The sequence below is a fragment of the Clinocottus analis genome, unplaced genomic scaffold (assembly GCF_023055335.1).
Source record: "Clinocottus analis isolate CAN_PGR_092001 unplaced genomic scaffold, fCliAna1.0.p SCAF_3, whole genome shotgun sequence".
Taxonomy (NCBI): Eukaryota; Metazoa; Chordata; class Actinopteri; order Perciformes; family Cottidae; genus Clinocottus; species Clinocottus analis.
Window position 1 is genome coordinate 19775852 of NW_027176042.1, and position 13831 is coordinate 19789682.

The 13831-nt window shown below is 40.0% G+C and overlaps 2 protein-coding genes across 7 annotated transcripts in view; one reads left to right on the top strand and one right to left on the bottom strand.

Moving 5' to 3' along the window:
* slc12a5a (solute carrier family 12 member 5a) overlaps positions 1 to 13831 on the top strand; it is a 145243-nt gene that overhangs the window by 107705 nt on the left and 23707 nt on the right. For all 6 annotated transcript variants that reach the window (XM_068594993.1, XM_068594992.1, XM_068594995.1 and 3 more), the window contains exon 4: positions 4672 to 4818. In XM_068594993.1, the coding sequence (XP_068451094.1) occupies positions 4672 to 4818 (147 nt within the window). The remainder of the gene's footprint in view (positions 1 to 4671; positions 4819 to 13831) is intronic.
* Positions 1 to 13831, bottom strand: part of tspan2a (tetraspanin 2a) — a 356749-nt gene that overhangs the window by 6820 nt on the left and 336098 nt on the right. The window lies entirely within an intron of this gene.

Here is a 13831-nt window from a genome sequence, read left to right on the forward strand (position 1 = left end):
ATAAAAAACATTTAAAAAAAGAGAAATATAGGCATCAAATAGTAAAACAGGGTTCTTAAGGTTATTTCCAGGCCTGGAAAAGTAATTGAACAAAAATAAAATCCCAAAAGTTTTGTAAAAGTCATGGAAATGTGTTATATTCATATGTCCATGTCGTTCATTTACGCTGAGTTTGATATAGTTCATATGCTTTTAAAAGAAAGACGGTGAAATTATAAGCAGGCATGCACTCTATAAATGTCTATCTATAAATGTTTATTCTTTTTAATCAAACTATTCTCTCTCATTTATTTGTGTCATTCAAGGTAAACTCTTTGCTTTGGAATTCTCATTGTTAGTTTAAATCTTACATTTTCTCACTTTTTCATGTTCACACAGAGATTTCACAAAATGTAAATTTGGTTTAAAGTCATGGAAATGCATTGGTCAAACTGTGTATGAACCCTGTAATGCCATATTAAAAAAGTAAAATGTGACAATAACTATAGCAATATATCGCAATAACAATAACATTGAATAAGCGTTCAACTTCTACAGAAATATGATCTGTGTTCATGTTTTATGAGGCCTCAATGCTTGTTAAAGGTTCCCTGTGGAGTTTTTGACCATTAGAGGCGCCATGAAGGAAAGTTGTTCTGTGTGGGTTCCTGTTTTATTTGATCTTATACGTACAGAGACTAACATGCACATCAGGTGACAATGAATAGTTTCCACTATACTCGTTATTAACAACGGTCTGAATTAGTTTCAAGAAAAATGTCTCGGGCAGATCTTATTTAAATACTAACATAAGGATTATATAAACATAAGCATTGTATAAACTACAGTAGTGCATGTCATGCTATAAAGTGGATTGATGTTGAGTACAGTTTTGAATTATTTCACCCGAGTATTTCCATTTTCTACCGCTTTATACATACTAATACATTGTTGGTTTTACTCATTACATGTATTTGCTGAATGTCGTCATGAGTTACTTTACAAATTGAGATTATTCATATAAAATACTATTAACAAACACAATCAGATTTGTCACTAAAGATTAAGCTACACACATAAATAAATTATGATTGATATCAGTGATAATATATGCATTATTCTAAAGGTGCCATTCTGCATAATGACTACTTTTGATATATTTATGCCAATACCGTTCAGTAAAATAATGATTGGAGTGCTTGACGACATGTCGCATTGTGTTAATGTCATGTCACGTATGAGGTGATACAATTATGTGAGGAAGAATACGTGCACATAACACATGTGTTATGAGATATGATGATCTTATCTGACACATGACGTGACACATGATTGGATAGGATTCAACATGTTTAGAAGCTAATCTCTTCACATCCAGATCAAGGGTGTCCAGCGCGATAAGCCAGCTAATTACAGTTGTGAGTGTGAGTTCTTGCTCCGTTGTTTATCTGAAGGAAATTAGAAGTTAATTATATTTGCAAGACCTGTGTGGACTTTCTCTCTCTCTCGTGCTCTCGCTCTCTCTTCTCCTCTCTGCAATAGGTCCATTATTAATGCTGGGAAGCGAGCCTCTCCAAACAACTCACATACTGTGTAGCATCAGACACAAAGTTATTCATTTGATGTCAGCCACTTGTCAGGATGATTTGATTAAAAGTCTGGATTATGCCTTTGCATCTGCTGTCTCCTCCCAGTACAATGTTGTTGCTTTTTCAAATCCTCCATCTTCTATCCATCTCATCACAACAACATATTTTAGTGACCATCACTGACAACCAATTGGTGTTCAATGTACTTTCCAAAGGACATTATTATTATTTCATGATGCGTTTTGGAATTACAGCCCGGCCGATACTGGACTTTGAAGTTGATGTTGACAGATATTTGAAATATGGATCCTTTTTTCACATAAAAAAGTTAAGAAAAAAGACACCTTGATTTCGTTTAAAGAATTGCGACGTTAAGCATAATTAGTTGCCGAGATAAAGCCATCAAATAAAGTTTCTCTTGCAAAAACATTAACAGCTCTTCCTATGATAGTGGTTATCATTATCCTCACTTCACTCACTCAGAACAACACATAGTATTTTTTTTTACTCATTTGCATTTGTCGGGTTATTTGATTGAGAGACAGTGCTCTACAGTTTTATATCAAACACATTTTTCTGAATATTATAACTACTGTTAAAGACACAACTAAATCTATATCAACACATATGAAATAGTAGTTAATTATGATCTAAAAAAAGTATAGGTCCATCTCACAAACAACTCAAGTAAATGGAACAGATTTGGTAAACTCTTGAGTGTTTGTGATCTAATAGAGCTCGTAATCTCCGTTTTGCTAGTACTACACTTCATTTTGCTTCCCATCTGAGGAATATGCACATATTTTGTGACAAATTCTTGTGTAATAAAAACATATTTACTGATATAAACCACAGCTATCCCTCCCTCTATGCATCCTGTCTGTATTTAAGCATAGAGATGCAGCAGAAAAAGGTTGTTCATGCTATCCACAATGTAATGATGTGACAGTTAAGGTCTGCACTCTCACTTGGTAAAATGGGTCATGGCTGGATATCGCTATAATTACCCTTCATTGGCCTGGCTGTCCTTGAGCAGGAAATGAATATTTTTCTATTATGTACAGGGTCATCTGATGTGTCCTTCAGATTTAATACATGCCATTACGTTGGTGCACGCGCACACACACACACACACAATCACCCACACAGGACACATCCATACACAAACAAATGGCTTCATACAAACACACACACACACATCAAGAACAACCCCAAAACCTTCAGGAAAAGAAACCTTATTAATCAATCTGACGTGCAACAAAATACATTTTCAGTCTCCATGTGTCAGTAATTGCCTTCAATGGAGCAGCATTGAAAGGGATTCTTGTGCTGTATAAGGACGTACTGTACAGAGCAGCTCTCTCTTGTCCACTGATCCACATTAGGGACAGCACTGCAGCAAAAGCAACCAGAACAAATCCAATGCAATAAAGGAGCCTGTAAAGAAATGAAAGAATAATCCGTCCATCCATTGAACAGATTGGTCCCTTGGCTGCATCCTGATCTCAAAAGTTGTCTTTGTTTCCTGGACTCAAAGTAATGATTGTTCTGGAAATCAACAAAGGATTTACCAAAAGCATTGGGGGGAACTCCTTACATTTAAATATGGCAACTGAAATGTGCTTTGAAATACTGAAATAACGAGCAAACAATAAAGTTTAAAATGCATATTAAGATGCAATAGTAACATACAAGAGTATAAGAAAGAGTCCATGAATATTGACGTAATGGAAATTGTGTATGCAAAAAATAAACTAACGTGAGACTAATGACTTATGAACCGATGACTAATGTGGCAACAGCAGCTATTTCAACTCCGAGCACCTGTTAGACCTTTTTACCGCTGACGTCATGGTTATATCACGGTGTGACCTGGAGGCAAAATAGAAGCAAAGACTGCAGGCGAACACGAATCACCTCAAAGTTTAGGTCAAAAGTCATCCAAGATGTCATCTTGCTGTGTTGTTCAAGTGCTAGAATCGATATTGCATCCCTTTGAGATGATACACTGTGATCCAAGGCTCCAGCGAGTTACAATATTGACAAAGCGCTCCAGAGTCGGAGAGAACGTGTTGCTAAGAGGCTAAACTGTAAGAGAGTTCGCGAGATGGACCACTGTTGGCCTCTTCCTCTGCAACCTCTCTGCCTCACTCCTCACCGCTAGGAGACGACCTCGCCAGGAGGAGAGCAGACCGGAGTGAGGGAAACTAGCAAGCTAACTTGCCAGCTCTGGAGATGAACAAGCTAGCTAACTAACTAACCAGCCTTTAGTTAGTTAGTTAGCTAGCTAGCTAACGGCCATCCTCTAGCTCCTGTCTGCTCTTCCCATAGCACAGCAGTCTATTAGCGGCGGTGGCTAATATAGTCCCATTGGTTCACGCTAACAACCAGGAACATTAGCAGTCCTGGAGAGTGAGTGACTGGACATTTTGAGTGAAACTCAAAGCCATGATGAAAATACAAGCCAAGAAAACTTGCTTTGCAACGTGTTCAGATAATTATTTGCCTCCATGTACGGCCACAAACATATGTCACCTTGTTTACGAACAGTCTATCACGATCACAAATTGGGCAATCTGGAAAGTCCTGCACGGTGAAGTAAATGTCTGTTTCGCTTTAATGGCAGTATGACCATCTGTAGTGTGTTTTCTTTGCATGTGACCTTCGTAGAAAAATAAATAAATAAAAAAGACATGGTAACGATAGCAAATGTGCACACTGTGATTCCCAGCATGAACGGCTGGTGTGTTGACTTTCATTGATTCTTACTGACGCCCAAAGTGAAGTGGGAGTCATCCGGTGAGTCCTGCAAATCTGGTGTGTCAGGCTTTTAGCAAATAAGCAAGAGACAGTTTGCTAAACATTCATCTTCTGTAGTGTGATGTTCCAAATTGTATCAAACGCTACAAATCCATTGTTACTGGGATGTAATCTTTAATCTAATCAAACTCATCACAATTACATGAAGAACTGTGTACTGCAGATCAACTGATGGGTCATGGCTGGGAAATGATCACTGATCAATCACGTTGCAAATAAAGCTCATAAACTAACCTGATTTGGACTTTTCCAAACAATAACTTCTGTCCTCGTCCTCCTTCAGGCCCCCCAGCTCGGCACTCTGATGGGTGTCTACATGCCGTGCATCCAGAACATCTTCGGAGTCATCCTCTTCCTGAGGATGACCTGGTTGGTGGGAATCGGAGGCGTCGTCGGGACCTTCGTCATCGTCTTCATGTGCTGTACCACAGTGAGTGCTTTATTTTAGCCCTCTGTTGCGGCACATAAAAGTCTCATTACCAAGTGACCTTAAACTGAAGTGCAGCAGATAGTGTACGGGTATCTAATGAGCTGTGCAGTACTAAAAGGTACCAGATGTTCACTATTATACCTTCAGATAATATCAATTTGTCTCTCATGGGAAATTTTGTTTACCATTTATAAAGCGGATATAACTTTGATACTGTATCTGTGGCTGGTTTAGACCAATGCAGCCTTTTTATATAACCTTGATTTGTCAGGTATTTGCTGGATTAGACAAAAACATCTGGGGTATTTTATACATAAAGGCTTCCTCAGCTGTTTAATGTGCTATTCCATTAAATGTGGTCAATATCATGGCCATAATTCTCTTCTCAAACAACAAAGCTCTAAGTTTGCAGTACTGATTAGTTTGTCCAGCATCTTCCTGTATGAAGCTGAGACTGAACGGTCCCACAGACAACTGCAGGGAGTGATGGGTTTCTCTTTCAGACTCCCTGTATAATGTTAGTCTCCTCAGTATAGGTAAAGTCAACTTGGGCTCTGCAAAGCCTTTGTTAGATTACTTAGAATTTATATGCACTGTTACATTCCCACTTCCACTAAAGATCTAAATCTAGAAGAACTGTATTATCTTCTTCTTTCGTTTTTTAATGAAAAGGCTGAGTAATTTCCTTAAAACATCTGGGCATTGTAGTTTTCAGCAAATGCTGCTCAGCAGGGGTAAATGGTGCATTTGTTGGAGACTATATCCAGCTGCTAGTGAGTATTTACAGCAGCAGAATGATGGATGTGGGATCGGCTTGCGTTAAACTGCAGAGCCCGTTTTCATGGCAATGAAGGAACACGTCAATCTGTAAAACATTTTGACTCAGTGATGTTTTTTTAATTTGTTTTCGGGTTTCAAGGTTTATGACAATGGTGACCTCACCTGTGTCAGGGATCAAGTTATACATTTCAAACTCACACACAATTTCATCCTCCCGGTCCAGAGTATAAGAGTTGTATTGCCTTTGGGAAAAAATAACTATCTTTACTTGCTAAAGTGGAAGTATTGACCCTGCTTCAAACCCAACAAATCCTTATGAAGGCAGCGTTTTATGGGAGGAAGTTTGATTTTATTTCAGCCAGATCACACTGTCCTTTGGGGGAGTTTAATTTTGCTATAACTGCAGTCACATGACAGTAGCTATGAAGACTATTTTAAATTGTGTTGTACCAAACAAGGTTGCCATCGAGGTATGCAGAAAGAAGGAAGCCGCCTCCCGTTTGTCGCTTCGGTTATAAAAAAAACGCTGCACATTCGATCTGTTAAAAGGACAAAATGGACGATGACACACTGTGATGTTCCCTGGTTCCCATTAATGTCAGAGGCTGTCATGTGTCAGAGCGACTTTGGTGTTGGACAGACACCCAGTTGTGGCCTTGAGACTCGAATTACAAAAACACACTGTCCCACAGGATCGACAGCGCCGCTGTCAGTGATCTGAGTGGCTGTTACACTTTGATTGGGTTTGACTTGTTTCATGCCTTTGATTGTCAGGGAACATATAATGCACCTCCTCACCGACTGCCCGACATGTTATCGATTCAGGAGAAAGGACTTGAATGCGTTTCACGATTCAATATCTACATGCAACCAAAGCTTTCTCATGGTCTGGTTTAATCACACCGTGCCGTGTATCAGCTGTCAGTGTCGTCCTGTTTGCAGCGTGCGTTGTGGCAGAACTGTATGTTGGCATGTCTGTGTGTTTGTGCAGCCTAGATTCTCCTCCAGCACGGAGTGTATTTATAGAACAACCCCCTCAAAATCCCAACCATAGCAAAGTTGCCTGCACAGACACACAGGCAATATGCTTCCCAATCATGTTTCTCTGTGACAGTGTAGAGAGGGCTTTGAAACGGCGTACTGGGGGAAAGCAGTATCTTTTTTCTTTTTCTTTTACTGTTTTAATTTAATTGTTGTAGTCATTTGAAAACACATCCATTTTTTTTTTCTCAGGGAAATGTATTCATCATTTCCATGGATATTAAAAACTGTAAAATGGCTGCTAATTAATTGCAATAACGGATTTTTGAATGTGTGTTATATAATTTTTAATACCATGTTTCATTGGCGAATATGAAAACACAAATTGTATCCCAGTGTAATTGTCAATATATTTTCTATAACAGGAAAATATATTCCGTGGAGGATTCTCTGTTTTGTACAAGAAATAGCTTCACATTGTGAAGCACAAATAAGTCCAATATAAACTATAAATGAAGCTGATTCAGACAAAAAAAATAATGCAAGCACAGATTCTATGCAAAATGTCTCATGCTCACAGACATTTCTTTACATGTCACATCCTGGGGGATATTTAATCCATTAAACATATAGTCGTTTCCCTTGTTCATTTTTTTCTTACCATTTCTATCCTTCTCACAAACACACACACACACACACACACACACACACACACACACACACGCACTTTTTCTTATCAGTCACACCGAGCTCATTGCAGAGCCCCGGGGGCGATAAGCCTGAGTGTGAACGGTGTGTGAGAAACCCCCACCTCTCTCCTCCTGAGCTCCTTACATAACACATAACCACCCAGCCCTCCAGGGGTTGCCACACCGCATGAGTGTGTGCGTGTGTGTGTGTGTGTGTGTGTGTGTGTACATACATGTACGCAGCAATCCCCACCTTTTGTGAAATCCACAGGACTTGAAGTGGGAAGGGATAACGCGCGCCGCGAAGCTCGATACAGTACAGCCCATGTTTTATTCACATTAACGCGTGATGGGATATCACTGACGCAGCACTTTTCATTAGACGCTCAATCACAGCGCCGCGTATCTGCAACTGTCGAACACTTACGCCGTTATTTTTCCAATCGCGCAACATTTTGACAGGACACTAACGAGCCCGCGCACATTCGGGGAGTCGTTACTCGATGAGGAATGTAACAGCTCTGACACATTCTATGCCATTAACGGTGAAATTATACACACAATCATTTTAAAAGTCAGTGAATGAGCGCGGTCGGCGTTCTATAAGCTGATGATATATTCAAACGTAGCGCTGCACGAGTGTATTTTTAGCCCAGATAATGAATGCAGGCTTGTCACCAAGATAAAATGAGGTTTAATATTCTAGATGAAAAGTCATCTGTTGTTTGGCCTTCCTCATTACTTCCAGGTCTTGAATCCAAATGCTGCCAGGGGAAGGGTGGTCTGCCCTCTGTCGTGACTCATTTAAATGCTAAGGATGCTTTTCTTCCTTCATCCCTTTCATTTTTTCCTCTCATCTCAATTTCTCTACCCCTTTTTTTTTTTTATTTCACTGTCTCATTATTTCCGCTCCTCCTCCCGTCTGCTTCCTCACCCTCTCTTTTCACCCACCGTCCAATTTTTACACTGCTTTGCCACCTCTCTCATCCGCCTCGCTCAAGCAGCTGCATCTCGTCCTCTTGTGCTCTGTCTCCACCACCCCCCCCCCCTCTCCCCCGATGTCGGTCTGAAAATAAAAAAACACCTCCATCTCCTTCACCTGACACTTTTGCCTTCTGCAGGATGCCATCCACAGGGACTTCAAGTGATGAACAGCACTCTGGAAATAAACTTCTACTGTACCTTTCTTGTGTGTGAATTGATGAAGTTGTACTTGACAAAACTTCTGCATTTGTATAATGAAGCATGCTAATGAAGCGCGCTCTCAGGGCAGTGTGGAAATTCCTTTCCTGTCAAAACCAATTTCCCCTCAAATCCGAGGTCGACTAAAGGCCAAATCAGAGTTTCGCTGTAGCTCTGGGAAGAAACAGACTTTAAGTGTCCTTCGCTGTCAGCGTCACGGGTATATCAGCAGACTTTCCTTAAAATACGAAAATGAGTTACTTCGCCAAATGCATTCCTCCGGCTCAGACGTAATCATGGCAGCTTAGCGATTATTCAAGTTTCACCAGCATTCACACTGCCTTGGAAGGAAATCTCCGTTTTTTTTTTTTGTCAGATATGTAACCTCACATGAAGAAGACAGATGGAGAGGCGGCATAATCTGACGTCGTCCACGGGCACGCTTTGAGGCCAGAGGGCGTGTGGGTGCGTGGTGAGTTTGGAGGTGCAGACGCTGACTCCGAGCTCCTGAGAGAAAGATGGTTTTAGCAAACCTAGACCAGTACGGCGTATACTCTAAACTTCAAACATCACAGTTTTGGGTTGCCTGTTCGACAGGACGTGAGGTCATGAGGCAGTCGGGCTCTTTGCTCATCAGTCATGTGACCATGAGAAATACAATGAGACAAAAAGAGGGAAAATGTTAGTGTTAAATTTCAGATAGTTAATCTACATGTCAAGTTATTTTACACTTACAAACGGCAGCAAATCAAAGTGTGACCTTCTGAGATGAGTGCAAAGGGAGCAGGACAGTCAGAGTGATGCTCTGTTTGTCAGCAGGTGATTGATTACGCGTGTTAATAACCCCGTCTGCAGTGACGCCCAGAGGAGTTGTGTGGAATGAAAGTAGGGCAACATCTAAAAGAAAAAGAAATGGGATCAAATAGGATTTCATAAATATAAAAATAAATTGAAAAAAACTCATCTGCTATATCCGCGTGTCAAGAAAATGACCGATTATCAGTAATTAACGGGAGGATAGAAGTGAAATAACCAATCTCTAATCTCTCTCCCCGCCTGCAGAGACTGAATGCTTGAGTGAGTTTGTGCATCCTATCTTTAACTTGTGATGTCTGGACCGTCTAAATGTCTTGTGGACTGTTAACATTTGCGAACAAATACCCGCACACTGTTTCACTTGAAAAAGTATTTGTTTGTTCAGGCCTTCATCGGGCAAATGATAACAATGAATAGCTATTTTAAATACTGAGTGGCCGCGAGTACGCATCCGCGCATTTCAGACTTCATGTTCAATAGAAAGGCATGAATGCAAAACACCAATTTACTTCGTGGCAAGAACCAATTTCAAATAATGAGCGCCACAAATGTGCCCCAAAATGCTTAAAATATATGAGTCGATTCCAATAAATCTAATGTTTAAAGACCCAAAGGCTAAAATATCTTTATTTTTCCAGAATATTGTAATTTAAAATGCTATATGTACTTGGTAAAGGAAAAAAAAAACATCTATAAATAGAAACCTCTGACTAACAAGTTATTAGGACATGCTAATGTTTCCAGTTTACGTTTGAGGAAAGAAACACTTTTTAGATTTATTCAAAAGATTCACAAAATGAAATCACCCTCGACACTCTCAATGGCTTGTCAGGGGTTTCAATTATTATGATACATGTTTTTTTTTCACTTCTTTTCTGAAAAGGAGTGTATGACCATTACCTAAATCCATGTAATCCCGTGGAAAGTATTCCCTCTTATGACCATCGGTCATGCTGGACTGCACTAGTCCGGCTCTCCATGTTATTCCTTTGGTGGCCGTCCTGTACAGTCGTGTGGTGATTCAGTGACTTGGTATGCGACGCGCTGCCTTTGCGTCGGCTGCTGCCCACATCAGATAAAACACTTAAACAATTACTGTCTTATCTGCTGTGGTGGGAGAAGAGCTTGTGGCCTCATTATGGCCAGATTAGAGCAAGAAACAGAGCCCAGTCCCACTCATTCTTCACTCCTCATCGTCAGTCCGCCGGGCCCTCAGGTGACACTAACCACATTACAGTCTTCACAGAGACGGACGTAATGATAGTATAACATAACCGGCTGGGACTAGCCAGACCTTTCTTCCATTATAAGTCTCACTTTTTTTATTGCTGGATCAAATTACCAATGTTGTGTCTTCGTCTTCAGGGATTGCGGTGCAAGAAAACAACAATGACAACAGTATAAATGAAATAAATACTATTCAACGGTATTTGTAATGGCACATTTCGCAGGGTTATCACATTCATGGGGGAAGCATTTTCTAAAAGTGAAGCACTTAGCAATGGGTATAGAAACACAGTAAAACATTAAACATGTTGGGGTATTGAAGCTTTACAATTTATCTACTGTATATGAGGGGTGGGAATCACCAGCGGTCCTACTATACGATATTGTCACGATACTTAAGTCCCAATACGATATTATTACGATACTGCGATACATTGAGTGTTGCAATATATTACCATTTTTTCAGCGGCAAATTGTCCCCAAAGAAAAACTTTGTCATTATTATTATTACATTATTATTCTAGGACCAAAAAGTTTTTTAATTGATTAAATAAAAGATTGATACTCGGCTTCTGTGTATCGATACAATATCGCCACGCAAAATATCGCGATACTATTCTGTATCGATTTTTTCCCCCACACCTACTGTGTATGGCATGTATACAATTTGAAGTTAAAACTGACAAAATTGAATTTTCACACTCAACTTAACTATAAATGAAATCTGTAAAAAAAACAAAAAAAACATGCATAACAAAAATGTATAAGAGTTGCAAATACAGTTCTTTACTACTAAACAAGCTCACATGCACGTACGCATTGGCACATAAGCTGTTACAACCCCTTTTGTTACAGTCCTCTCACTGCCACACAACCTTGTTTTGTAAATGAACACAAACACACACCTAAACACAAACACACACCTAAACACTAAACTCCGTGCCAAATTTCAGCCCCTTGGGGGCGGAAACTGTGGCCGCCAAAAGGATGGGGAAACTGAGCTGTCGAGCTGCTGGTCACAGCTAAAATGCTTTAATAAAGTTAAAAGTCCCCCATCGTCCTCTCAAGTAAGTATGTTTCTCTGCGATCACCCTGAATGTCAGGAGAAGACATTTGACTATGAGCCTGAGTTTGTAGCATCACAACTAGTCTGGAAGTCAATCATTGGTCGAATATGCGTCTAATAAAAAGTGATGTGGAAACTAGGAATAACCAGATCACAAACACTGAGATTAAAGTGCAGAAGGAGACGTCTTGTGTCCACGAGTTCAACTTCTATCCTTGCATATTCATAGTATCGGATATAATTTACTTCTCATATAGACAGAACGTTGTTTTATCATATGTCTGGAGGGGATCTTTAACGATAATAAACTCTAGCTGCCATTGCTTGTTACTTATCAGCTGACGAATACACCAATAACTATATTCTGTGATTAGCTAAAATCATCTGATGCGTCTGTCAGGCTCGTGTTCATAATCCATAAAATCAAAAGTATCTTTGTCAAGTGTTCCCTATTTGGCAGTCAGTTTCTGGAGGTAACACAAGAGATGGCTGTCATTGTTGATATTTTAATTACCCTTTTTTTTGTACCACTGATGTGCTGCTGTAAAATATTTTACAAAACATTGTACCCAGAAAAGACACATCTTAAAATGAATATGTACACCAACATGTTTTTTATAGAAGCTTCCATGAACTGGATTGAAGCTGAATCACTAACAGCTGCGTGAAGATATTGCGGACTATTAAAAAAGCACATTTGAAAACATCGAAACTGTGATTAAAAGCCATAATTGCAATAGCAAGCAATGGCACAATAAAAATGCGGCGAGAAGGGGAAAAGAGAAAGTATAAGTAGGAGATGGAACTGATTCCAGCTGCCTGGCCTCACATCTCCTCACGCTTCTCTGTGTGTCTCCGTCCCTCTCTTTCATCTGCCGAAAATGTAAAAAGACACTCAGGAATTCAACAATAGCATTTGAAAGAATGATGAAATCTTAACGCTGTCTTTGTTCTGTCACACACACACACACACGCACACACACACACACACACACACACACACACACACACACACACTACCCCTCTCATTCTCTATTTCTCACTTTGTCATTTGTTAGTTCTCTTGCCCATTCTTCCATTTGCTGTCTGCATTTATTTCTCTCTCTCTCTCTCTCTCTCTCTCTCTCTCTCTCTCTCTCTCTCTCTCTCTCTCTCTCTCTCTCCCTCTCCCTTCCTCTGCAGGGCAGGGGAAACTGTTTGTTTTGCATGCATCTACTGAACTCCATCCGAGCATGACCTCACTCTTCTGCCGGCGTTTTTCTCTTCTCCTCTCAGCGCCGCAGTTGCATTAGAGCCGTCGTTGGCGGTCTGAATGAGCTCTGACAGTTGTTGACAGGCCTGGTGGCATTATTGTTTATCCAATCAACAACCAGCCGGCTTCTGCATCGCTGTAAATTGGTGTTGTCCTCACACAATCTCACAGGTTATGTTGATGGTGTTTACCACATGCCTGACGCTAATATAATGGGTATCACTGGGAGGAAATAGAAATAGGAATTCACTTCCAAAAGTGGTTATCCGACAGAAAAGCGGACGTGATTTTTACTAAGTGAGGGATGATTTTTCAGCTCGGCACAATGACTAAAATATCTCGACAACTATGGGATGGATTGTTTTTTGATCTGGACTTTTTCTTTCGCACCAATAGCAGGCACGAGGGTTGACAGATACCTAAAATATTTGACCTCATTCAATAAAGTCAACTGCATTTCAGGACATTTAGGAGACTTTGAATTCATTTTGTTCATAAAAATCCCAATAATTCATTTTCATTGTGAATTTTTCGCTCCTGTCAGTTGAGTATCATTGCTGTTGACCCAAAGTTTTGTTGAGATATATTGATTATCCACAGATGAAAACCAATTATTTGTCCTGCAGTGCATTTTGGTTCAACTCGGTGGTTTTCAAACGGTTTCGGACACGCTCCACTTTGGAGGAAGCAAAATGTTCGGGCCCCACCGCCCCAACAACATGGGAACAAAATGGTCCAACTTTTTGAGACTCCTCCATCCGTGTTTTTTAATAAATAGATTAAAAAAATTGAAATCCCTTTCAGATTTCTCCATCTGACAAAAAACTAATAGCATGTGCAATCACTTTGTGAAAACAATGCAAATAAAGTTAAATATGTGCAAAAAATAACTCATATTTGGCAAAAAGATGACCAAGGAAGCCGGTTGGGTCCCTGTTTTCTCCCCATAGTTTCATGTTGAAGTGCCCTTGAGCAAGACACTGAAGCCCCAGAGCTTCACAGCAGCACAAAGCTCCTTCA